The sequence below is a fragment of the Triturus cristatus genome, chromosome 12 (assembly GCF_964204655.1).
Source record: "Triturus cristatus chromosome 12, aTriCri1.1, whole genome shotgun sequence".
Lineage (NCBI taxonomy): Eukaryota > Metazoa > Chordata > Amphibia > Caudata > Salamandridae > Triturus > Triturus cristatus.
Genome location: NC_140595.1, coordinates 79,309,829 through 79,337,767, shown reverse-complemented (window position 1 = coordinate 79,337,767; position 27,939 = coordinate 79,309,829). Strand labels below are relative to the sequence as shown.

The 27,939-nt window shown below is 46.9% G+C and overlaps 1 protein-coding gene across 3 annotated transcripts in view; it reads left to right on the top strand.

Annotated features, from left to right (window-relative positions):
- The window catches only part of LOC146772622 (neuronal acetylcholine receptor subunit alpha-7-like), a 90,464-nt gene extending 62,748 nt beyond the window's left edge, over positions 1–27,716 (top strand). For all 3 annotated transcript variants that reach the window (XM_085638814.1, XM_085638815.1, XM_085638813.1), the window contains exons 10-11: positions 15,816–15,925; positions 20,750–27,716. In XM_085638814.1, the coding sequence (XP_085494940.1) occupies positions 15,816–15,925; positions 20,750–21,292 (653 nt within the window). In that variant the 3' untranslated portion in view covers positions 21,293–27,716. The remainder of the gene's footprint in view (positions 1–15,815; positions 15,926–20,749) is intronic.
- The last annotated feature ends 223 nt before the right edge of the window (positions 27,717–27,939 follow it).

Genomic DNA, 27,939 nt, shown 5'->3' with positions numbered 1-27,939 from the left:
AAAGATAAAACAGAATAATATAAATCTCCCTCAGTGGACTTGATTCTTGAAAACAGTTGGGAATCTGCAACCATGAGTTTCTGAATTCGCATATGTACAGGATTTCGAAAGGAATTCAAAAACACCTCCATGATTCGCTTTGAAAACTGCCCCAGTCTCAAATTTCCAGGCTTATTCAGAAATTTGTTGGTGATTTCGTATTGCAAGTGAAAATAGACATTGGAAAAACAGAGGAAGCGCTAAAGACTAACTTCAAAATCGAAATCTCAATATTTTCAAAATAACTAAAATAGTTTTGCTCTACATCTTATTTCACTATGAACAGTTGTCCCCAATACGCGACGGAGATGGAAAACTAAATGTACGCAGTCCTAAAGTGTGTAGGATTCAAATATAATCTGTAGAATGATTTTTATGTATGGTCGAGATTCCGGCATTTGAGATTTTAGAATCTATTCTTTTGTAAGCAATGGATTTGCAGTTTTCTTAATCGCGCTGTCAGGACTTTAAAGAACTTTACATTTGCTTTTTTAAAAATTTTCACAACATGTTTTTATTGTCAAAAACCACAACAGGGGGGGGAGGAGCCTAGCGCGCAACCAAGATGGCCGCGTAGGTGCGAGGCTCCCGAGGACCTCCGTGACCTCCTACATAAATCCTGACAATATCCTGTCCTAGATGAGGGGACTGTGTTGGTGAGCCCGAGCTGAGGTCTCACCCGTTTTCCGCTTCCAAATTGGACCTCGGACACCGGCGGGAGCACCGAGTGAGGTTTGCGGCCTTCTCCACGCCGGCCCCCCGGATTGGAGTTGTGGGGCGATCCGGAGACAAAGTGATCAACAGCGGCGGGCAGGGCCGGGCGACTCGCGTACCCCGCACTTTCACTTTCGCTTTTGCACCCTCCTTGCTGCGTAGGCGAGGTTGGGTTGCGGGGCGGTGTGCGGTGGTGTGGCCTCGTTGGGGTGCCCTGCCGGCCCGCCGGCTGTGATCCGTCCTGCGGACCTGTGGTTGCCCCCCCCCGGAGCCCGTGAACTGGTTTGTCGGCCTTTTCCGAGGTGATTGGCACGATTTGGGGACTGAAACCATGTCCACAAAGCAAGATGGCGACCGGGCAAAGGTGAAATCGACCCGCCGTGGCGCAGCCCATCAGTCCAACAACATGGACCGCTACACCCTCCAGAAGGGATCTCCTGAGGTGCCGCGTAGGTCCCCTGAGGGCCCGACTGATGCTCCTGCTCTGCCCGCGGATCTGACCCTGCGAGATGTCATGGGCGCTATCGCCGAGATGAAGGCCTCGGTGGACCAGCGCTTTGACACACTGGCGCAGAAGATTGACTCGGTCCACGTGGATGTTGGCCTGGTGAGGGCCGATTTATCCAAGACCAATGACCGGGTCGATTCTTTGGCCCACACCACCTCGGGCCTCACAACGGACGTAGCGGCCCTCCAAAAGGAGGTGCGCCGGCTTGGCCAGGCGAGCGCCCTGATGGATCGTCGACTGGAAGATTCCGAGGGTCGGGCCCGGAGGAACACTGTCCGCATTGTCGGGGTGCCGGAAGGACGTGAGGAGGCGGCGGCGGACCTGTTTGTGGAGGACCTGATTCTCACCCATCTCCAGCCCCGGGGGCTGAGTAAATTCTTTGCGGTGGAACGTGCCCACAGGGTTCCCGGAGGAAGACCTAAGGCCGGAGCCCCTCCGAGGCCTCTCATTGCCCGGATTTTCAACTTTCGGGACAGAGACGCTATCCTGCAGACTTCTCGGCTACAAGGACCGGTCAGACTCGACAATATGAACGTAAACTTCTATCCTGATTTCACCCCAGCGGTCCAGAAGCAGCGACTGAGCTTTCTCGGAGTTAAACGTCGTCTACGGGACCTGAACCTCAAGTATGCGATGCTTTTTCCAGCTAAGTTGCGGGTGGAGGTGGATGGCCGCACGCACTTTTTTGATCGTCCCGAAGCGGCCGGGGACTGGTTGGACTCTTTGCCCGGGGATCGGGGCCGGGGGGGTGGGGGGGGCGCGGTTGGAGGGGAGGGCTTGCCGGATCAAGACTGAGGGACTAATAGTAGGCCTCGCTCTGGACAACATTATCGTCACTTTTGACTGTTCGTGTAAGTTCCCCTCCTGTGGAGGTAGTACGGGGTCTCCTGGGGGCTCTCCCTCCTCCTCTGGGGGACTAGTTAGTTTAATCATTTATGGGGCGACAGGCACACTGCACTTTGGGGGGGCTGTCTGGGCTCATGCAGGGGTGCAGGGAGGGGGGAGTTTTGTTGGGATGGGTGGGTTGGGGGGGGGTGTTGTTTGTTTTTACCGCAAGGCGAACCCTTTATTGTATTGGTGTTTTTAAGGTGCTCTCAGGGGGACGAATGATGGCTTCTGTACGTGATGGGGGGTAGGGACCTGACTTTATTGTCTTGGAACGTTAATGGACTGGGGGATAGGATCAAGCGAGGTGTGGTCCTGCAGTATCTGAAACGAACTTCGCCAGATGTGGTCTTTCTGCAGGAGACACACCTTATCGGTAATTCCTTTTGTGCCATGAATCGGCGTGGCTATCGTTTGGTGGCCCACTCGGGCTTCACGTCGGGCTCACGGGGGGTGGGCATCATGGTGAAGAACTCGCTCCCGTTGGAAATAGACGAGGTGCGCCATGATGAGAGGGGACGCTACACTGTCTTAGTGGGGAGAATGGAGGGCAAAGTAGTTGTCTTTGTATCAGTGTACGTCCCACCGGGGTTACAGTCTACCACTTTTGCAGACCTGGGGCGCCTCCTTCTTGACCTTCCGGGGGGGCTTCTGGTGGTTGGGGGGGACTTCAATGCGGTGGTTTCTGGGACCGTGGATCGCCACCCCCCTAGGGACCTCCCCCGGGCGCAGGCGTGGCTGTCCGGTCTTCTAGATACACTGGGATTGGTGGACTGCTGGCGCTTAAAACATCCCACGCAGCTGCAGTACACTTTCCACTCGGGTGCCCATGGTAGCCTCTCTCGGCTTGATTATGTCCTTGTCCCTGCGGCCTATGTGGGGAGGGTAGGAGAGGTACGCCATTTGGCGCGGGGTATTTCAGATCACTCCCCGCTCCTGTTGCACTTTGATGTCTTCCCGAGGGGGGAGGGCAGGGTAGCTCCAATCAACGCCTGGTACCTGCGCGACCCCACCATTCGCGCTGATTTGATTAAATCCTTGCAGCGGTATTTTGATGAGAATGTGGGGTCCGTCCCTTCGGCTATCTCCCTGTGGGAAGCCTTCAAGACAGTTCTTAGAGGGGAGGCCCTCTCCTTTATCTCCCATGCCCGGAGGCGCGAGCAGGAGGAGGTGACCCGGGTGGAGGCCGAAATTGCTGAATTGGAGGGTGAGCTGGAGGGTGGGGTGACGGATGCTGCACTACATGTCCTACAACTTAAGCAGGCGGCCTACAGGGCCCTCGTCACGGAGGCGGCCAGGGGCCTCAGTAGAGAGCAACAGGGGCGACTGTATGATGTGGGTGATAAGGCTGGTAAACTGCTTGCGTGGTTGGATAAGAAGGAGAGAGCGAGTCGTGTGGTCCCGCTGATTGAGAGGATGGATGGTGTGCGTGTCACCGAGCCAGAGGACATCGTCTCTTGTTTCGCGGATTATTTCCGCGATGTGTATTCCCCGGTTTCTCCCTGCTCGGAGGAGGATTCCCATGCCCTGCTTAGGGATATCGCGCTGCCTTCCCTTTCGGTGGAGGACAGGGTGTCGTTAGATGCCGCTCCCACCTCCGACGAAATTGCCCTCGCCATACGCTCGGTCGCATCCGGCAAGGCCATGGGCCCGAACGGCATCCCTATCGAGTTGTATAAGCTGCGACCGGATGTACTGGCACCCCATCTCCGCGCGATGTTCCTGGCGGCCCACTCGCTGGGCTCCCTCCCGCCGGACCAGCGTCTGGCTACAATCGTGGTGATCCACAAGGAAGGGAGACCCCGGGACCGGGTTACATCCTATCGGCCCATCTCGCTCTTGAATGCGGAGCCCAAAATCCTCGCCAAGGTGCTAGCCAACCGGCTGGTCGGCGTGGTGGGCGATCTGGTCCACCAAGACCAGTCCGGCTTTATTCCCCATCGCAACACGGCCCTCAATCTGCGGCGCTTGCACGGGGTGCTCGCGCGTGTCCCGTTTGTGCGGGAGCCGGCCGTATTGGCGTCCTTAGACGCCACCATGGCGTTTGACACGCTCCAGTGGCCATACATTTGGGCGATGCTGGCGAAGTTTGGATTTGGCCCGGGGTTCATCAGCTGGGTCAAATTGTTGTATTCGGGCCCTTTGGCGCAGGTGGTGGTGAATGGAAGAGTATCGGTCCCATTCGAGCTGGGACGGGGCACGCGACAGGGCTGCCCCTTGTCGCCGCTCCTGTTCGCGCTGGCCTTGGAACCCCTGGCGGAGTGGCTGCGGTGGCACCCTTCCATCCGTGGTCTCCGTTGGACCCCCGAGTATGAGGACCGCGTGTCCCTATACGCTGACGATATCCTTTTGTACCTAGCCTCCCCGCGTAAATCACTGATTGTCCTGGTTGATGTTTTGCGCTCATTCGGCCGCAACTCAGGCCTTGTCATCAACTGGGCTAAATCATGTGTGTATGTGCTTTCCGGGGAGGCTCCCGTCCTCCCGCGGGGCTGTCCGATCCAGATTGCCTCTCAGGGGTTTCGGTACCTGGGTGTTTATATTACTCTGGACCCGGAGGCCCGCTACGAGCGGAATTTGCTTCCCCCCCTCCAGCGCTTGAAGGAGGACGTCGCGCGTTGGCGGCGCCTGCCGCTTTCGCCGCTCGGCCGGGCGGCATTGTTTAAGATGATGTCGTTGCCACGCTTCCTGTACGCTCTCCAGAACACTATGGATTTAGTCCCAGCGCGCTACTTCCGTGAGGTGGAGAGTCTACAGCGCCGCCTGTTCTGGGACGGGAGGCCGCGTATTGCCCTGGCGAAGTTGACGCTCCCATGGTACGACGGGGGGATTGCCCTCCCGGATATTAAACGGTATTACTGGGCCTCCCAGCTAGCTGCAATTAACCATGGCCTTTACGGGCCCGCCTTAAACCCGGCATTTGAAATGGACAAGATGCTCCTGCCTGGTGGCGACTATAATCGAGCGCTCTACTCTGGCGCGCCCGGCCCCCGCCTAACGGGACCTACGCATGTCATGGTGCGAGTATGGCACGCGGCTAACGCAGCTATGGGGTGGAAGGACCGTTTGACCCGGGCATCACCGTTGTACGCGTCTGAGAGATTGGGCTCCCTGTGGACCTCGAAGGGCTTCGAGAGGTGGGACACGATAGGCATCAGTAAAGTGGGGGATCTCTGGACGAGGGGGGGATTTAAAACATTCGAGACGCTGCAGACGGAGTTTCAGCTGCAGGGCAGTGAATACTTTCGGTACTTGCAGGTCCGTCACGCACTGGGCTCCGTCTTCCCAGACGTCGCCTCCATCCCGGAGTCTTCCCCCCTGGAGGATAGGGTGCTGGACGGCCACGTTCCGGACAGCACGATCTCCCTTATTTACAAAAAATTGATTAATGACCGATCGGGCTTGCTGACTGGCCTCCGCGAGGCTTGGGTTGCCGATGGGCTGGAGTTGGACGACGAGGACTGGATTTCCGCGGTGGCCTCTCCGAAGGAGGTGGCCATACCGGCTCGCCTCCGCTTCGTCCAGCTTAAGATACTCCACCGGGTTTACATGACGGGGCCAAGGCTTCTGCGTATGGGCTATGCTGAGGATGGGTTGTGTAAGCGTGGGTGTGGTGCTTTGGCTACTTTTTTGCATATTTTGTGGGAATGCCCGAAGGTGGAGCGATTCTGGCGTGGTGTGCATGAGGTCCTGCGAGTGGTTACGCATGTCGCGCTGCTGCCTGAAGCGAGGAGATGCCTGCTGAATGTGTGGGAACCAACTGACTACTCGGTTCCGCAGACGCGATGGGTGACTCTGGGATATATGATTGCTAAGCGTGACATTGCTCAACTGTGGGGATCCCAGAGGCCCCCGGCGGTGTCGGCCTGGAAAGAACACATGGATTGGTGCATGTTCCGAGAAAAGGTGGTGTATGTGGCGAGGGGTAAGCCTGGGGCATGGGTGAAAGTATGGGGCCCCTGGAACGCCTACCGCGGGGGTATCTGCGTGCCACCACTGCTGCCTGCTGCCTCACCAACCCCGTCCCCTTAGTTGACTCCTTCCCTCAGCCCCGGGCACAGAGTTCCCCCAGTCCTCGATCTGTTCCCCTTCCCCTCTTTAGACTCCTGTGGATGGCTGGGGTCCCCCATTCGGGGAGCACGTGCTGTTACTTTCGATTGCGGGTTGCCTTGCGGGTGTGATTTTTCGTGTTGTTTGTATAAAATGAAACCGTATTGTGGGGTCAGAGTGATGTGGCCCACGACGTTGATACCTCCTGATTCTGCTTCTCTGCAAGGCCAAGTGTTTTTGAACGTATGTCATATGCTCCTGTCATTCTAGCGGCCGGCCGGAAGGTTGTAGGCCCATACTTGTATATTCTTGAGATTGCAATAAACGGTTTAAAAAAAAAAAAAAAAAAAAAAAAAAAAAAAAACCACAACAGGCCTGGCAATGCCAGGTTTCCCAGCAATACAATATACATACGAGCAAGTAAGATGTTGACATTTTGATGCCAATGAAGCAATTGAAAAACAAAGACAAAATAACTTAATATTTCAACATAAAACTGTAGTGTCATGCATCTGATACATGATATAGTCACCTTGATCTAACAGCCATGCCTTTACAACCATGTTCATCACACATCATTTCCATCTAATCCAGTGTTAATCTATGGAGACAGTTGGAATAGGTTCTAGGTTTAATCCACGATACTCTGCCCACCTATTCCAAATCTTAGGGTGCTTTTGGGGGCATCCTTCTGCTTTAAATATTGGCACTTCTAGCCCCATACAAAAATCAAGACCCTTCTTCCACACCCCAACCAATGGCAGAGAAGCATCGTTCCATGCCCTCGCAATGTCCCGCTTCACCAACGTGAGGCCCAAAAGTAATAGGTGACGCTTATATATGTTGACCCCAATGCCATTGGTGATGGGGAGTAGGACCAGACGTGGTGAGTATGAAATGTTCCAACCGAAGACCTCCGACAGGCACGTGATGACACCCCACCAGAATCTAGAGAGTGTTGTACATTGCCATACGGTGTGCATAAGGGTACTATCCGCAGCGAAGGCAGAGCGGAGATTCAATCAATTCAGCCCGCCATAGTTTGTATCGAGTGTAGTAGATCCTGTGGAGGTATTTGAATTGTTTATAGCGTAATTGTGCCGCAATAGCAGCGTCACGTGGTGACTCTAGCGCCTCAGCCCAGTCCTCGTCATCTAGGGGGCCCAAATCCTCTTGCCGAGCCCCTCCCGTTTTATCAAGTGTAGTGGGGCTATTTGTTACCAGTGTGCGATATATCGTGGCGATTTTATGCTCTCCAAGCTCTCCCATGAATACTTTGGCTTCAATAGGATTAAAGTCAGGCACAGTTCCCTGACGTGTAAGACAAGGGGAAAAGGCATGGCAGAACTGAAGGTATTTATAGAATTGAGATCTAGGCATCGCATACTAATGTTGCAATTCCTGGAAGGACTTCAGGGTCTGATCGTGGAAAACCTTTCCTGTCATGGATGTTCCTATGGCCTCCCAGCCAGGAAATCCATATAGCCCTGCAGGGGGCGGGGCGGAAGACCATTATGCCAGAGGGGTGTTTGTTTTGTTAGCCTGCCCCACCACTCCATTTATTGCAGCGAGCGCCTCCAGATCTTAAATATCGTGGCGGTTGCTGGAGGCAACGTTTTCAGGATCGGACCCGCGTAAAGGAGTGTGTGGAGTGACATGTTCCCAATTAACAAGCGTTTGACTGCATTTGCGGGATCGCATCTGTCCCCATACTACCAGTCGTTGAGGATAAGAATATGAGAGGCCGCATAGTATGCCTGAACGTCAGGTGTAGCTATGCCTCCACAGTACGTAGATTGGAAGCACGTTTTCAATGCCACCCGGGCTGAACCACCATCCCATAGAAAGTGTCGGAGGGTGGAGTTCAATTGCCTAAACCAGGACGGCGGTATCAGGTACGGGTGATTTTGAAGCTGATATAATAGACGGGGCAGAGAGACCATCTTAAAAATGGCAGACCTACCAAACAGGGAGACTGGCAGGTGTGACCAGAAATGAGTCTGTTCCTGGATCTGCATCCACATTGGGGACAAATTCTTTTCCCAAGACACGGGCTGGGAAGACGAAAAGAAGATCCCAAGGAATTTAAATGTGCCTCGCACCGTCGTCACCGCGTCTGCCCATTCGCCTACGTGTGGCCCACCTCGCAATGGCCACAGGTATGATTTCCTGGGATTCATATATAGCCTGGATGTCTCCCAAAAGATCTGCATGATCCTAAGTAGTCTGAGTCCAGACCAATCCGGTTGCATCAGGAAAAATAGGACATCGTCCGTATATAAAGCTATGCGGTCAGAAACTTCTCTGGACCTTTTAAAACCACGGATTTGTGCGTCTATCCGCACCCGGCGCGAGAGGCTCCATGGCCAACGCGAAGAGATAGGGAGACAGCGGACACCCCTGAAGGATGCCCCGTCCTATGGGAAACGTTTGGGATGTGGAGTCTGCGACGCGGACAGAGGCTGTGATATCTGTATATAGGAGTTGAATATATTTGAGAAGGCGGGGACCAACATTTTTTGGACTTAGGAGTGCAAATAGGTATGTCCTACTAAGGGAATTGAACGGCCTATCAATGTCAGCTAGTAAGAGTGCAGCCGGCTCGCCAAGACGGTCAACAATCGTAATGGCATTGTGTGCACGGCGGATGTTGTGTCGCGTAGCACGTCCGGGCATGAATCCCGCTTGATCCGGGTGGACTAAATCTGTAATATGTGATACAATGCGATTGGCTAGGACTTTAGCAAGGAGTTTGACTTCCACACTAAGGAGTGATATTGGGCAATATGAGGCATGCTGTTCAGGAGGTCATCCTGGTTTTAAAAATACTGCTATTTCGGCATGGCGCCAGTCCCTGGGAAGGCTCCCAGTGTCTAAGGCAGCATTAAGTATCTCTAGATAAGGGGCCATCAAGAGGGATTGATATTTTTTTTAAATTCACATAGGAAGCCGTTTGGGCCTGTCGCTTTATGCGGGCGCATTTCGGATAAAGCCCTCTGGAGTTCCTCAACAGTTATTTACATTTGCATTTACGGTTATGGTCCTTAGCTGCTTAAGCTGTTCTTTGAAGATATAGCATTGGTAAGACATTGAGTTTGAGTATCTGAGATGCCAACCTTAACCACATCATATGGTTAGCCCAGACTGTTTGGCTTTGCTACCCCTGGTCAGTTCTTCATTGTTTAAAACATTAAGTGCCAGGGCCGAAATATGTCTTGGGAGTCCACTGCAGCTGCCACCGCCCACAGCTACTGACAATGCGTCAAATACCAGTGACAGCCGTACTTATGTGCTAGTTTTATCAGTTTGTAAAAGTATGTTAAATCGTTAAACGCTCTTGATGAAATCTGCTAAAAAATAGACACACAGCACCACCATGTGGTAGATAAGTTTGTGCCAGTGTTTATAAGTTAAGTGCTGGTGCTCAGCACTGGCAGTAATTAAGCACTGCTCCTGGTGAGCCAAGAGCCTAAAGGAAGTAACTTGGTTATCCAATTGGAGTGCTATGGAGTTGACTCCATTGCTGTAAATCATTTAATCTTAAATGTATCACATTTGTTTCAAATAGTTCACCATCTCAATTTATTACTCGCCTCCTTCCCAGTCTAAGCAAATAGTGATCGTGGTGTATATGGAGTGGGACACCCCATCGAACATGGAAATGGACACCTAGAGAAAAAGGGGTTCTCTTGTGAGGAAGGAAATGAGTGCATACCTTTTTTATTAAACCAACTTTTATTGATTTTAAAGGTCTTGCAAGAGTCCATACACAGCTTACTCGCCTACAACCATAGAGGCCAGCAGCAGATGTCTACTCATTGCCAGGAGCATACCTTTTTAAAGAATGTTTATAGGACGAGCACTTGTGTTCTAATCCTGGCGAATTCAAGCTGATCACACTGGGCGTTCCTGCGCTAAACAGTTTTCTCCATAGAAGACCATTCTCCAAACCTGCTCACAATGAGATGGTGTAGAAACAGAAGAAAGAACTGAACATTCCATTCACCTTTCATATTGGCAGCCTCCGCAGACAATGCAAGTAATGACCACTCATAGTACCTATACTCCCCTGTAATCCCCCCGCAGAAGTGCAATGGACAGTACCGGGTAGTTGGGTAGTCAGCAGCTCTTCTCAGCACGACTGCCTTATATTTTTGTTGCCGGGGCACTCTGAGCAGTTCAGCCAAGACAGTTCTTATTGAACTAATATATATGGGTTGGCCCTGTCCTTGTGTAGAGCACAAATTGATGGATTTGAATGTGGTCCAGAGTGGCCGTGATTAAAGCGAGGAATCCACCCATTACCTTTTTCTTTTTCTACGCTATAAATTAAGGGTCCAGGCACCATCATTCTCTGCTGGGCTGGAGTGCTTTTAATGTCACAGTGCCAGCAGATCTCAGCAAAACTGTCATGCTTTTTTTAAATTGGCATCTCTACTACTCTTCATTAAAACTGCTGTGCTTTGAGTTTCACAGGGCCAGCATTTTTCCAGCAGGGATACCATTCTTCTAGAAAGGGAGGATAGCCGCACTTGCCAGAAAGGCTGTGATGCGTTCAATGGCCCAGTACCAGCAGTTCTCAGCAGAGCTGCCGTTCTTTTTAGCAGAGTGGCACTATGATCGAATCACCCCATCCCGATGGGACTCCATTGGCTACCCTTGCCTGCCCGCACCGTCTTCAAAACCAGCTGCATCATTTACAAATCACAACCAGCACCCCCGCTTATCTTGGAGACAAGCTCGCCATCTTTGGTGGGTCTTGGCATTCCACTAACCAGGACACCACCAGACTGAGGACTTAAGACCTATAAAAAACATAAAAACAAGGCAGCAGCTTTCCCATCTATGCACCCAGGTTCCCGGAACAACATCCCTATATCCATCAGGCCCAGCCCAACGCTGCCCCGAGTTAGGAACGAGTCGAAGGCGCATCTCTTTAAAGAACGCTACATCAGAATGCATTAACTGTCCGCAACCCCGCTTCCACTCCGATCACTCATTAAATGTATGCTCATCCAGGACCGTGCGCAGGGCTCTGCTTTATTTTGAATAGATTCACACTGTAGAAATACCGTATACATCTATACATGCATGCAGGACTTCATACTCATCAGCAGAACTGCTGAATTTCAAAGGCACAGCACCATCAGTTCTCATAAGGTCTGCCACTCTTTCTATACATACATTTGACAAAATTCTCCTTAGGATCAATCTACACTTTAACTTCGAGACTCAAAAACTTCCAAACTTGTCACCCATTCATCCTACATTGAAAAACCACTCGTTCACTATAAACGGGTGCCACAAAAGATAGTGAAAAAATACACACAATTTTAATAATATACCTATATCAAGAATACAAATCCATATCGCCTTTTTGTCTTATTTGACGTATATACATGCCGGATCTGCTGTACACTGGGAAACCGTACATGAGCAATTGAGAGAATTATAGATCCCTGTTAATACTGTTAGGAGACCTGCAGAAATGAAAAAGACATATTGAAGTGTCCTAATTGTTCTCCCTTGTGTCATTGTCTTAATTTTAATTTCATTTTCGAAGAGAAAATGTTGATGGTTTTGAGTTTTGCTTCATGATTGTTTGTTGTGTGATATATGTTTTTTAACTTATTTATGTGATTTAAATGCTGAACATATGCAGAAAAGAAGATGTATGTTTGTATTGTTTATATATGTCTATTATTAATATCACATGTATTTTTCATTCTCTTTTGTGGTACCCTTTAAGGCGAACAAGTGGTTTTTGAATGTAGGATGAACGGGGAACAAATTTGAAATCTTTTGAGTCTCAACGTTAGTATAAAAAAACTCAAGAAAATAAAAAAATTAAAAAAATAAATCCAAAGGGAAATTTTGTCAAATTTACTATTTATTGGTACTCTGCCCCCTTGGTGTGTGGGGTCCCTCTCGTTTTGGCAATTCTTTTTACATGGGCAACACGTGCAGTCATCAGAATAGTTGTACATTTAATGGTACAGTATCGGCATGTCTCCGATTTCTCAGTAGGGTTGACATACCTGTTTAAATATTACTCATAATACGCAAGTGCAGTGCAGTAGTAAAAGATAAAAAACAATATGCTATTCCCATCAGATTCTCTGGGAAGTTACCCCCTAGCAGAGAGGCTTTGCTTCTTTTTCTTGACTGATAAGTAAGGCTCCTGTATTCAGTTTTTACCATTTTTGCAGATAAATACAGACAGAGAACCATTAATTTTCCCGTTTATATTTATTTTTAAATGTGGATAAAAACTGAAATTAGGTTGTTCAATGAGTCACTCTAAATGCTGTCAGTAATGACTGCCAGGCCAGTAGCTGTGAGGACTAACATGTAAGGAGGTTAAAAGGAGATTTTAGCAATTAGGTTTAACCAGCAGTCGCTATGTACTAGGTGATACTAAAATTTGCAATTTGTCATATAAGTAAATTGGTTTATCATCTGAGGATGTTCGTATTAGTGAAACCTGTCAGGCATTCAAGTAAGAGTGTGCATTTATCGGTTAAATAAATGTGGAAATATACTAGTTTCAGTTTCGTTTTTATGAATAAATAAAGATAAAATTAACAAAGAATAATTATGAATAAATACAGACGGAAATGTCAAAAAAATAAATACCATAAAACCGGGAGCCCTATTGATAGGATGGGAGGACGATGCTCACCGATCAGGTAATGAATAGGCGGGACGGAGGCCCACCCTTCTGGTAAATCAGCCATCACTGGCCGTGCACCAAAATGGATGTCCTCATGCACCATTCTCTACCAGGAATAGTGAAAAATGTATTCAATATAAAAAATAAGGAGTATTTGGAAGTAGGAAATAGGAATCTTGTACAGTAGGAGTATCTATTAGAATTTGTAGACTCAGGTAGGTGGAAGTTGTGGACTCCGAAACCCTGGGATAGAAACCTCATCTTTTCTTAAGCCCTCATCTCTAGAGACAAGTGAATCCTGATGTTGGGTGCAAAGAGAGTGTGTGCCTGAATACGAATTTTAAGGTGTGCAACAATTTGCCTAAATGTTGAAAGGTAAAACTTGTGAAACCTTTTGTGGGGAAAAAGTTGCAGACTCAGTGTTTTTTGGTGTGCAAATTGTAACGGGAAAACATGCGATATTTCAGAGTTACTCGTAATTAGAGAGGCAAAACCTGAAAGATACAGTAATACCTCACCCGGTAAATGCAGGATCCCGCTGTATCAGTATTGATTGGTCAAGGGATTCTCGGGCAAAATGGCGGCCCTCTTAATATTTTTTGTTGACATTTTAAATTGTACCGTTGAAAGAACTATCAAGTGAATGATGTCACAATAGTTTTCCAGATCTAAGCAGATATCATGACACAATGGGACATTCAGGATTGCCTCTTGTTGACTAAACTTCAAGTTTTCATTGTTGATTTCTCTCAAAAATTACCCACTAAACACAAGACATCATCTATGACTTATGATCTTTTATTTGAGATAATAATTTTAAGTGCAAAATTAAAAACCGAGTACAAAATGCCCATAAAACATCAAAACAAACGCTATCAATAAAATACAATCTGAGGGATAATAACATTTTTTAATTATCATTAAAATTCGGAATTAGTAATTTTTATTATAAAAAATACAATCCAAAGAAGGCATGTTACACACGGGAGATTAAATATAAAAGAAGGTAAGAAAGCATCCTCCCACTTAAGTATAAAGGTAGGCGATAAATCACACCGTAATACTCTCCCGCCCGACTATCACTTCCAGCTTGAGTCATATCTCAAAGGACCAGCCGTAGACGCCGGCGTCTCACCAACCAAGTAAGGTACAAAAAGTGATATTGAAAATACTAAAGGCCTGTGGTATCCAACTTACATGTTTTGAAAACCACCGTGCAATTACTTTCCATGCTTTAAAGAGCAGAACAAATACAGGTTTTCCTTCAACAATGGCAGGGCTGTGTGGAGGAGGCTGGTAGAGGGGGCGTTATGCTCTAGGCCCGCAGCAACATTTATTTATAGATTTGTATTTGGATACTAACTCGCTGTCATCAATAATAATGAGGCAGCTTAGTTGGCTAGACCACTAGATGCAACAGATGACGTTTTCTCTTTCCGCGGAGTACATTATTTTGTAATACTGAAAAACAGCTGCTTCTAGCGCCTCAAAAACAGAAGCATCCAGAGGGCCGCGCGTTAAGTTTTGGCCCCAGGCCTTGCTCAAACCTCTGACAATGCTGAACAATGGTGCACTCAAAACAATGATACAGACTAGAATTTAATCTCTTTGGTTAGATTACAATGAGAAAAAACACTGTATCAGTCTCTGGTTCCGCACCCTTTTAAGTGTAAGTGGCTCATTTGAGGACTCGGCTGGGGTGGGCGGAACTTGCGGTGTTTGTCACTGTTGTAAATAGGTTAGGTAGGCAGCAGGACACGTCTTCAGGTTACAAGATAGATTTATTAAGATAGCACAGCAGAGCAATACACCTCGCCAGCTGACCAGACCATCAACTGCCAAGACTGGAACTTTCACATACCAGTTAAAACACTCATAGGTACTGTGGGAGATTGAGAAGGTAGAAACACAAAGGAGGGACTACTGACACCAAGTAGCCATAATGAAGTAAGCACAAATATACAACAGTCACCCAACCCTACTCCTACCGTGATGCTGTTGCTGGTCATTGCTATATTAATGCAGGTCCAGGTGTTATTTTTCGAATTACTGAAATGAAATTGTTCTGATGTGTTCTGACCTTTGGATCTGTTCTAATTGGTTAGTTATTTAATATTTCAAATTTTTTTTTTTTCCCATTGAGTATGGCTAGAATGCCATTGGCAGCACAGGGAGGGTGAGTGTACGCAAAAGTAGATGACACAGAGACGGGTGTATTCTGTGAAGCATTAATTGTGTAAACTCTAATTAAGGTTCAGAGTTAGCACTTTTACAGGTTTTTTATACATAAATACAGATGATACAAATTATGTTACTGCATTCATAATTAAAAACATACAAAATTGAAAGGGAAGATTTCATATTTAAATGGTTTGTGTATTACAATGTTAATGCTTTCAGCTGAGTGAATCCCACTTAAGTATAAAACTAGGTCAGAAATCACACGATAATATTCGCCCACCCGATTATCACTTCCAGCTAGCTTCATATCTCAAAGAACCAGCAATAGATGTCGGCCTCTCACCAACCAACTTTATATCGCTGCCTAAAGAAATAAAACCTTTACAGGGATACCATTTCAGTGTATATTTTGTATTTAAATAAATGTGCAAATATAGGAGCTGCAATGAAAGGTCTTCTCAAAATATATGATAAAAATTATTTTTTTTAAAAGTCAAGACTATCAAAAAGTAAACATGGGTTGGACTTTAGCTGCCTAAACAAATAAAACCCTTGCAGGGGTCCCAGTTCAGTGTATATTTTTTATTTAAATAAATGTGCAAATATATGAGCTGCAATAACAGGTCTTCTCAAAATATATGATAAAATGATTTTTTTTTTAAGTCAAGAATATCAATAAGTAAACATGGGTTAATGCAGACGGAAGGGAGGTTTGGGGTTCCTCTCTCATCCTGGCGCTAATTCACACCACTTCTCTGATTCCAGGCCAGTATTTCGCCAGCACAATGGTCATCGTGGGCTGCTCCGTGGTCGCCACCGTCTTTGTCCTCCAATATCACCACCATGATGCGGATGGAGGAAAGATGCCAAAATGGGTAATTGCACCAGGCTTAAGTGACACTAAGGCAGCACAATGCAGAAAAACGTCATCAACAGCACCCCAATCACAAGGAGATATCCTAATTCTTGGCCTTATTACTGACAGACCATATTGCATGCCAATCAAGTGTCAGATTCTTGTCATAATCGAGAAATTGTTTTATCCTGTGTGTATGCTCTGTGAAAAGTCTTTTTACCATATCCGTACCCCTTTACCTAGGGGTCATAAGCCATTTCTGTACCTTCTGCCAGAAAGACGTATGCATCTAATGCACACCTTGAGACATGGTAAATATATCCTATTTAACTACCCAGAAACAGTGTAAGGATTTAAATCCGGATTACGAATGCTCTTGGTGTGGGGGTGCTAATCCCTCACCGGGTAGTTTAAGATACTGGGGTTCTGTCAACTACAGGGTACAGAATTCCAATGATTTCACATTGAACCCTGAAAATCTCCAGAGAAATGGGGAATTAGTGTAATCTGGATTAGATTCACCTTGGTGACTTCTCATTTTGACCCGGACCTTCACCAGGAGAGATTTGAATTAAGCAGCCAAACTCCAAATACAATGTTTTTGGCCCTGGGAGGGGTTTTCCCAGGGCCTCTGATGGGGGGCTGCGTGTCCCCTTCCCAATATACATTTTTTTCAACCCTGGGGGTGGGCTTCTCAGGACCTCTGATGATTCTGGGGAGGTGCTGAGCATCCCCCCATATTTATATATTAATTTCAGCCCTGGGGTGGGCTCCTTGTGGCCTGTAAAGACAGGAGGGGGGGGGGACCACGTGCCCCCACCCGATTATGAAAACAGAGGGCACCATGTAATTTTTTTTTTAATGTTTACGATCTCGTGGGATCGTAGCAATTTTTGGTGAATGTTTTTTCCCCCCGTATTTTTCCACCAAATAGGGGCTGGGGTGTCCCTCTGAGTCCCCCCCCCTCATGTGGCCTAGGGGATCAGGTTGTCCCTACCCTGCCCCCTCCCCCTAAAAATAGAAATAGCTGTGGGGCAAGGGGTCGCCATAACCTAACAAGGCTCGAGGAGGGGGGCTGTGCTGCCCTCCTCCCCCTGTAAAATGTCACCGGGCCCTGGGAGATTAGCTCCCCAGGGCCGAAATCGGCCTGGGGAGAGGGGCCACATGCCCCCCCCTAAAATCTATGCCAGACACTGGGGGATGAGGTCCCCAGGGTCTAACGAGGCTTGGGAGGAGGGCCACGGGGCTGCTCCTGCCCTTTACTCAAAGTAGTGGCCCCGGAGGACGGGGTCCCTGGGGTCCATAACGGCTCAGGGAGGTGGGCCGTGGGGGTCCCCCTTCCCTTAAAAAAGAAAATCAAACATGGCCCTGGGAGGATGCGGTCCCCAGAGCCTAAAGAGGCTCGCCGAGGGGGTCCCTTCTCTCCTTGCAAAATGTCACCAAGTTCCGGGGGATAGGTCCCTAGGGCCCCTGGACAGGCGGAGGGGGTGGGGGGGGGGGGGGCGCGTGCCTCCCCCTCCCTACAAAATGTTGTCGGGCCCCAGGGTATGGAGTCCCCGTGGCTGAAATCGGCCCGCACAGTGGTGCAGCGTGTCCCCTCCCCCTCAGTAGCGGCTGATCCCCTTTTAAAGTTGCCGTTAGGCGCAATCCCAAAGCTTTCAATGTGGTCCGTTATAAACCGTGTTTATAACTGGCCATGATTCAGAACGCTGGTGTGGAGGCTGAAGGCAGCGCGAGTTTCTCACACTGCCCGGCAGTGTGTGAAAACAAAATTTAACAATATATAAAATTAAAAGAAAAAACACATACTTTCCACTACGCCAGCCCTCTCCGGTCTAAGCTCTGCAGCAAGGGGTCTCTGAACCAACTCCCCTCTCCCACTCCAGGGGCTGCTCTCATGCTGGTAATCGGCATGAGAGCAGCGCCAGGAGTGGCTGGCGTGGGCATGGCTCAGCGCTCCTACAGGCACTGAAGACGTAGGCCTGCTCTCCACCCAGCTGTCTAAGACAGCTCGGGTGGAGAGGTTCAAAGTGCGCATGTCAGGCTGGCCGTCTCAAGACGGCTGGCCAAAGTGACATGCGCACTTTAAACATTAGGTGTGCACCATTTCTCTTCCACTGCTGCCCCGCCCCAACACTTGGCTTGGGTTGGCCCACTGCACTGAAAAATTAAACTGTAATAAAATCATTTTATTCCAGTTTTATTTTTCATGTTTGCTGTGCTGGCAGCCGGGAGGGCGATGCTCCTGCACCCTAGTGGAGGCACTGCCGCTGCTCCCCCTACAAATATCGCTGGGCCCTGGGAGATAGGGTTCCTGGGGCCAAAATAGGCTCGGGAGGGGGTTGCCATGTGGCCCTGTCCCTTTTATTTAAATAGGTTGTCCCGGAGCTTGGAGTCACTGGGGCCGATAAATGCTCAGGCAGCTGGTCAGGTTGGCTCCCCTCCAAAAAATACACATCCATGGGGGAGGGGGTCCTTAGAGCTTAAAGAGGCTCGAGGAGGGTGGCACATGGTCTCCCTCCCCTTTATGTTTAGAAATGGCCCTGCGGCATGGGGTACCCAGTGCCTAACAAAAGTCCAGGGGGGGGGGGGGTCTCGGTCCCTCTCCTCTTTAATGCAAAAACAAATGGCCCTGGGGATGGGGTCTCCATGACCAGGCCCTATGGCCAACCCCCCACTGTGCAGGGCCAAAGGCCGTGCGCAGCACGGGGTTGGCTGTATGGAGGGTAGGGGGTTGGCTGCAGGGCCTGGCCCTGCAGCCAACCCACCGCTGCGCACAGCTGTTGAATTTACGTATGGTAATTAAGTATTACTTTACGTTAAAAAACCCTAGTAATTCACTGAGAAAACCAAAGGTTAAAGTAACGTTATGGTTAGATGTGATAAAAAGATCTGTTTTCGTTTAAAACATTTTTTTTTTAAACTTAGAAATTCACTGCAAAAACCAAAGGTTAAAATAACGTTATAGTTAGGTGAATTTGTCAATGACATCATTAACAATTTGAACTAAAAAAAAAACATAGAAATTTACCAGTTGTTGTTAGCGGCAGTAACTATAACTTGTGCCCCCGCCATGCACCGCTTATGAGCTCGCATATGACATCACTCATGACATGTTCTGTGGCATCACTGATGACATCATCCAATGAGTGTGTTAGTTTGTTTTATAGTTTAAATGGTGGCGGGTAACTAGCATATTACTTTTCTATGTTATTTTGTATAGCTATGGTCCAGCCTATAGGTGTAAGTGTTTACAAAACGCATGTGCCCCTAATGCGCCATAGCTGTGTAGAGGTATCGAGCACGTTATAAATCTTTATATTCAAGAGTAACTCTGCGTGCAGGTGACCGTTGACTTGTGTTCATTATGTTCCACACAAGGTTTTTGGTTCTGCAGAAAACAGGGGGAACATTCTACGATGTAGATACTAACGTTTGCAAGCAGCCTTGAGTTATTAGAGAGAATTGTGTCTACATAACATAGAAGACTGGGATTTGGTGGAGTGGTGCACAGCTCGTAAATACAACAGTGGTGGTCAAATAGTCAATGAGTCCTGATGTGTAATAAATCTTTTTTTTATTTTTCTCAAAGATAGTTTGCCAGCCAATGCGTTTCGTTCAAAAATTGTACTTCTTCAGGGAATAAGTGAGCATTCTTGTAAAGTCAAAAAGGAAAGGTGGCAAGTGTTCAGCGCGGGGGCCGCCTTGATAAGGGCCTGTGTGCGCTAAATCTTTCAGGCGACCTTGTTGGGCTATCTGTAAACGTTTACACTACTGTATAAAACGTGCAGGGATTCAGATCTTTAGCACCTTCAGCTCTTGGTTATTTTTTGCAAATAGTTTTTTGTACAACTGTTGCATAGAGTGTGCACTGCTCTTAGTAGATTCTTTTGAATACTCTGCAAACAGTGACACGCTTATGATAAATACACCACAAACAATGTGGTATTAAATACACTCTCTCCATAGAGTAAACACGGTTTACAGTACCCAGTTCTGTAATGATGTCAACTTCATTTCTTGATGTAGGTTCGGTGGGTTTCATGCAGGTTTCATGCAGGTTTGATGCCGGTGGGTTTGAAGCAGATAAAAGCTGTCCGCAGTAGAGCATTTGTTTTGGAACTGGCATTCACTGTTTTGGCTTTCCGTGAACAGTTGTATACAGAGTGAACACAGTACTCAAAGAGGGTTTCCCATATGTCTTCGGTCGATTGTTAATGTGACCTTGTATGGTATAGGGTCAATGTTGCACATAATGCACGCTTTCTACACCTACGGGAGTTCTATCTGTGATGAAACTAATGATGCCTGATATTCTTTTGTACTTTCTGCCAGGCTTCTAATGCCAGGGTAATTTAAAGAACAATTTGCAGAAAAATGAAGCTTGGATGATGCCATCAGTAATGCCATTTGAGATGTCAGTGATGTCATAAATGATGTCATAGAACATTTCATGAGTGATGTTATATATAAGATCATAAGCAGTCCATAGCGGAGGCACAAGTTCTAGTTAGCGCTTCAGAATATAACTGATACGTTTCTGTGTTTCTTTTAGTTCAAAATGTTAATGTTGTCATTGACAAATTCACCTAACTCTAACGTTACTTTAACCTTTGTGTTTTCAGTGAATGTAAATATATACGTATCTTCTAAAGTCAAAGTTTTTGAAGCAGGGAGGAATTCTTTTTAATTTAATATTGAAGAAACCCATTTCTGCATGTCCTGTGGCTCCTCCTCGGGCCTGCTAGTCTTAAACCCTTGCGCTCAGTCTTTTGGTGGCAGGGTGAATAGGGTCACATGAAAACCCCAGCTTTACGCCCCTCTGTGTCTTTGCTTTTCCTAGGTGCGGATCTTTGTTCTGAAATGGTGCGCCTGGTTCCTGAGGATGAAGAAGCCTGGGGAGGAAGTTGAGCCCAGACCCCAGTGTACCCCGAGTCTTCTGAGTTGCAGCTCTGACAGTGAACACACCACTCCTGACCGGCATGGCAGTGGTCCCAACAGTGCCAATGGAAACCTACTATACATTGGCTTCCGAGGCCTAGAAGATCTGCACCACACCCCCGGCAAGACCTCAGACCTTCTGCACAAGCAACCTGACTTCCCTGCTTCTCTTTCCCTGCACTCCAACGGGGTGCCACCCAGCGGGCATAGTTCCGAACCCGGCGATCCCCAACTCGAGAAGATCCTGGAGGAGGTGCAGTACCTGGCAGACCGCTTCCGTAGCCAGGACGTCGACGAGGCGGCCTGCAACGAGTGGAAGTTTGCCGCCACAGTCATTGACCGTATGTGTCTGGTGGCTTTTACTATCTTCAACATCATCTGCACCATTTCCATCCTGATGTCGGCACCGAACTTCGTGGAAGCGATATCCAAAGACTACATCTAGGGAGGAGCCACACTAACTCGGGTGGAAGGAGAGCCAGTCGGACTGAGGAGACTGGCCCAAGTGGCTGGTCTTTGTGTTGCTAAATGCAAGGACCAGTGAGGACAAAGGGGGAGGAGAGAATCCTCGTTGCCTGCACAACTTCCATCATACAGCTGCCCAGTGTCCGCAGTGCCATTCACAACGCTGGGCCGTGTTGCGGGCGGACATTTCAGAGTGCTGCACTGCACATGGCCTTTCGTGCCCCATTGCGGAGACCAACAACAGTCAGAGACAGTTGCTTCAAGCTTCTATTGATTATGAGGACTGGTGGCTTGCTTACTACCAGGCATTCTCACTTGATTCCAGCACTACCAGTTAAAGCAGCCATTTGCACTTGTAGCATGGACCATATTGTGCAGTGGAAGAAGCTGCTGATACTACCAAACAACTCCCCTTCCCCGGAATTAACTAAGCAGTTGACTTACTCTCCATGCACCTAAGGATGTACTAAGACTCTCAGCAGTTATGTGGCATGATAAACCAGTACAGTGACGTCACATAGCAGCTCTGTGACATCACAGAGTATGGCTCCGATGTGGTGGAGTGCCACATGGCTCCTCTGTGACATCACAGAAGTGAAAGGTCACCTTCAGGGTTTTCGCTGACCAGGACTGTGAATAATTATATTAATTTTTTTGTTCCATCAGTCGTCCGAATGCTGCTTTTCTTGCCTTTTATACTATTTCTGCACAGCTGCCGGGCGGAATGGCGAGCTCAGCATGTGGCGGGAACTTTCTGATGACGTAATTGCCGGCACATTTAGTCTTTCTGATATTTCATCTTTTGACTAGTATTAACTGGACCAGGTATTGTGTTTATTTTGCAGTGGCGATTCACTAGGAAAGGCAAGCCTGTTTCTCAGTGAATTATAAATTAAGTTTAGGTATTTAACCGTCCGCATCACACAAGCATCCCAGCACACATTGATAAAAGTTGGACCCAGATTTACGACGGCCCTTAAGTCAGATTTACTGAGCCACGCAGAGCCAACTTGCGTGGCATAGTAAATCTAAAGGAACACAAGGCAATGCAAGTTGCTGCCTTGCTTTACTCTGCATTGGGAAGGCATTCAATGGTGGGGGTGGGGATTTGGGTATTCCCACTCATCCGTCCATGGATTTTGGTGCATTCCCAGATTTACTAGGAATAATAAACTGGGGAATGCGTCATAGTGCTTCGCCACCCCAACAGAGGCGTAACGAGGAGAAATATCGAGTTATTTCCACTTTCGATTTGCTGCTTTCTGCAGCATACATAGAAGGAGGAAAACGGCTCTGAGGATTGTTTTTGTGCAGGAAGGTGTCCCTTCCTGCACAAAAACAATCCTGCTTGTAACGCAGGCACCCTGGCACCATGACGCAAGGATACCTCCACTGGAGCCAGGCAGAACTCGGTGTGCCAGCGCAGAGAGAGACAGCAGGCATGGACTGTATCTATGAAAATCTGCTGCATTTCTTGCTCTTTCCATTCAATGCAACGAGTTGTCTTTCTGCGTAGCGTTGCGCCAAATGTTTGTAAATCTTGTCCTTGGTGTGTTCCAGCGTTGTCATTAATGCGTCAGAAACAACACAGCAATAGTCTTATCCCTGCACAGGGCTTCTTTGTGCTGGGGAATGGGTGGTGACTGTGTATTAGGACAATTACGATTTTTTTTTTCCTATTGTTTGGAATGTTAGGTATGTGCAAACTATTAAGCTAAGCTGCTTTTAGATTGCACAGCTTAAACCGTTTTCAGGGCCTTTTGGAGCCTTTAGGGGGCACATTATCAAGGACCGCGTTAAAAATTATCACCGGTTTAGCGGCAGAAAACTGCTGTTAAAGCGGCGATAATGGGCTTGATAATATGCCCTTGAGCATTCCAATAGAAGTCCATGTTCTGGTGTGAACATGGGCTTCTATTGGAATTCTCTAGGGCATATTATCAAGCCCATTATCGCCGCTTTAGCGGCAGTTTTCTGCCGCTAAACCAGCGATAATTTTAACGCCGTCTTTGATAATATGCCCCCAGGTCTTTTGCGGTGCATGGATGAGTGTAATTGAGAAAATTCTTATTTCCATGGAAGATGGTTCTATCAGAGAGTCAGTCTCGTGAGATTTTACTAAATTTGCATGAGTGACATCCCCATCAGTGCTCCCGGTGGGCACTCATTGTCTGTCACTCTGCCGATATAGACCCTATGCCATGGTTGGGCAGTAAACAACAATTGTAACTAGTGTGAAGAGTACCTCATCAATGATCAATTTATAAAAATGAACAAGTGCAGATTTCAAAGATTTTTTTTTAGGAGCCCGCCACTAGTGTCGCTCAGGAGGGCCCAGTCTCGATTTCAACCCATGCCTCTTTCTTCACCCCCCTACTCTCCCTGTTCCTTTATCTCTCACTCTAAATTTCTTTGCATCCCTCTTTCCACCCTTCTCACTGTTTTCCGATCTTTCTCTTCCTTCCATATTTCTTCCCATTTTGCCTTGCACTTGCTCCGGGTCAAAGTCTGATGATGAAAAGTATCTCCTGGTCTTTAAAAATCAGTGTCTCTGCTCACGACCTGCAACCACTTCACCAAATTAAGCATTGGTATGGATTCTAATCCGAGCAAGTTAAATGGCCCCTCATGATCTGGCTGGGTAGCAAAAGACAGCCATAACTAGGGTGAAGTGGCCCCAAACTCTCTGGCACCAGCACAATGTCAACTGCTTTACCAGTGATAACCATGGGCTCAGTTTGGTCTTTCAACCTACCATAAACACCTGGGGTGATCCATGGGTTATATGCATGTGGAGACTATCTTTGAGTGGTGGGAGAATTAATGAGTCTTCAGCTGGATCTAAGAAGTGTCCAGCAGGTCACAAGTTTGAATCCTAGCAAGGTTGATTCAGCCACCCATCCTCCCATAAGAAAGTCATTTGAATACCATGAGTGGGTGACACTAGCCCCGGTTAGTTACAGCGCTAAGAATGGATGCAGCTTTGCCCCCAAGAGCCTAATGCAAGCTAAGCAGTCTAAGCATTTGGTATGTGAATTACACAGGAAATGGCATGTAAAATTATGATAAAGGCTGTCAAATTCAAATTTTGTTCCTTTAACATTTGTAAGTGTTTAACTGTGGTACCTAATATTATATCACTGCATGTAGTGATTATTTTTAAGTGAAAGTTAATTTATGCAAACTTGAAAAACATAATGAACCTCCCACCCCTCACGACGATGCTGTGAGAAACCCAAGAGACAAGCTACTTGTCATGTGCCCCTTGCAACTAGCCGGTATTTGTGTTATAGGTAAAGCAATAGCACAGTCTATAAAACCATAAATATGTGTTCTTTTTTCATAGAGCACATCTTAAACTGAATTATTTCAAGGTACCCTCAAGAGTGACAAACAGAAAAGCAAGGCAGTGAGGTAAAGTGATTTTGAGGAAGATTACACAGTTTGGTTCAGACGGGGAGGCTGGGATTTGAACCCAGGTTTCCTGGTTCCATATTGTGCAATTTAGCCTCTGGATTGGAATCTTAGTCTTTCTTCATCCCATTTAGATCCAGGCGCGAGAACCCCAGGCCGGTCGTGATCAGGCAGAGCAGAATTCCATGCTGTAATTTCGCCCCACCATTCTCGTAATCAGTGCCTTAGTGTAAGCCACGGTGGCGTGACACTACAGCTTTATAAAGCATCACGGGACCACATCACTGCCAGCTGCTGGATTCACTATCGAGAGGCACCTATTTTTTTGGGGGGTGGGTTTATAGAGTGCGAACTCGACCCGAAGGTATCGGAGCGCTTTACATGAGCACCAGTTGCGTTACAGACGGACACATTCATTTTTTGGGGCGTGGGGCGATTAAGTGATTTGTCCAGAATCACAGGATGTTGAGCGTCTCTGCCGAGACTCAAACCCAGTTTCCCAACTTCGAGGTCGACTGCTCTAGCCGTTAGGCCACATCTTCTGAAAGGTGCTAAACGCGGCACTTTGTTTTTGCTAAGGCTTGCAAGTGAGACACAAATATGGTTTGGGGTGACAAGGAGCTCTCACGGTTTTCTGAGCATTACCACCAAACCATTATCCCTTCAAAACATACACCCAGCACGTCTTATTTATTCCCTTCAAAACAGCACTTTTTTGAATGCGTCACACACACTTAGCACTCATATAATCATATCTAGGCTCAAGCACTGAGCTACATTGTGCAATAGGTATGCATGGTTTACAATAGTTGAATAAATATTTTATATATTCCTCCTATGTGCCATGATGATTTTATTTAATTTTTTGGAGGCTGATTCAGAGTTATAATAAAATCATATTAGTCTAAAGTTTTTGAACTGTATGACATGCTTTTATATGTATAAAAAAATCCTATGACTTCAGATGTAATCAATGTTATCAGCTTGTTAATATCCAGATGAAATAACGAACAACTCCTTAACTATGCATTGCTTCTTAATGACATCTTTGTACCCTTAATTTGTTTCTTTGCATGCCACTGTGCATTTTAGTCCATTATTTTATACTCAGTAAATGACAGAATTTTTTATGATTCATGAATTATTGTTTTAATGTAGAACCACACATTGCCTCAAACACACCTTGCATGCATTTTCTGACACGTTGACAGACATGCGTGTATAATCTATCTTTGTATATATACATATGTACATAAAACATTTGTAGTATCCTCTGTGGAGGTACACTTGAAGAATAATCGTGTGTAAACAGGGGTCATTCTTGTATTCATTGGCAGTGATGTGGTACAGCTCCTTGTAAAACAGCTTGTCACACTTCTCAGAAGTGTCTAACTGTAGCTTCCAACCGCCAACAGTTACAATGACCAGCAGAACATACCATCTCCGAGAATTCCATTCACCTCACAAATAGGGAACCCCCACACCTGCCGAGATGGTACAGTCTGCCTCACCATGCCTGGTAATTATCACAGAATGACAAGAGTATATTTACACCCATTTGTAAAAATAAAATGGACTAATTCCCCTTGTAATAGTGGGGTATTATTGTCACTACTACTGCAGCGGGGACAGCTACCGGTCAAATGTGTGCACTGGAAGTAAAAAAAAAAATTATAATACCCAGAATGCATTTGTCTAGCTCACAAAGTTCAGGGCTGGAAACAATGTCTGTAATGACCCTGAGGGCAGTGGTCATCCGAACTCCACATACACAAGATCACCCATGGAGACGGACACTACAGTTGTTGGAAAAGTTCAATCAGTTTCAAAGTCAAATTCAAGAGTGGCTCATACACTGACCCTACATTTTACATTAAAAAGCTAGTTAACAAAATCAAATGGCATAACTACACAAGTCTGCTGTCACACTACAAAAATAATTCACATCACAATGAGTGGCAATATTTGCTAAAGTAAACGGCAACAGACTAAATGGCAGTGACCAATTAGGTCCAAACTCAAAACTTCAAAATGTGTAGTAGAAGTGAGCACAAGGTTTCACCATAGGGCATTGCGCATACAGGCAACTTTTATATTTCATTTTCACTTTTCAAGCAGATAATACACATTAGGGCACAGCTGAACACAGTGGCCAAGGGGGCAACGTAGTATTAAATTGAGGCCCTAAAACAATTCTATTTAGTTAAATAGTTATATGTCCTGTGATGGATAGAATATAGACTGCTAGTTCAATCTGGATATAACCTGCATGCTTCAAAAATAAATGCAGAGATTGAGAAAACTGCATTGTACTGAGGGTAAAATATACTTTATGCTTTCAAGAATATTATTACGAATAGAAATAGGAAAGCTTAAATTTAGACCAAATGTACAGACACTTTTCATAGGCCCAGTGCTAGCTTTAGAAATTGTGAGCGAAATGACAGGCTTTGGGGCAGATTTTCAAAGGTCGAGTAGCATTCGCGCTGCGCGAATATATGTCGTTACTACGCATTCCGTTGTAACGCATCCCTTTACCATGCATGCGTTACAACGGAATGTTTTTTCTACGCATTGCCTTTACCTCGATTTTTCCTTTACCCCGCTTTTTCTTTTTTGGGGGGGGAGACCCCCCCAAACCCCCTTTCTTCTTTTTTTTACCTTTTTCTTAGGTCTTCGCCGACACTAAAAAAGGACTGACACATTTTTTTCTGATGAGGAAGACGTTGTTCCGTGATGACGTTGCTTGCGTGGTAAAGACGGTCGTTGAAGCAATACGCGTTGTGAAGACATTTACGAGGTAAGTGTACCGTTGTAAACGTAACGCGTAGAAAATGCTTCGTGGTAAAGGCTGTTTCCTGCGCTGCGCCAGAAAACCTTAGCGCTGCGTTGCGTGCCTGAAAGTAAATAGCGCTGCGTCATATTTACAACACGAGGTGTCGCGAACTAGCGCATGCACAAAAATAGTCTCGCGTCGCAGCTCAAAACGTAGGTGCGTCACGCACGTCCTTAAAAAAAAAAAACGCGAAACACCGCAAAAGGATGCAATGTATTTTGGTGGAAGTCCACACAAGAAATGGCAGAGAGCCTTGCCCCACTACCCATTCTGTAATGCAGCAGTCAGAAGAGGATCCGGCTACCAGTATCTCCATGTGGATGAGTAATATTCTCTGCTTGTAGATTCTTTCCTCCCTCTGTGATTTCTTTTCCGTC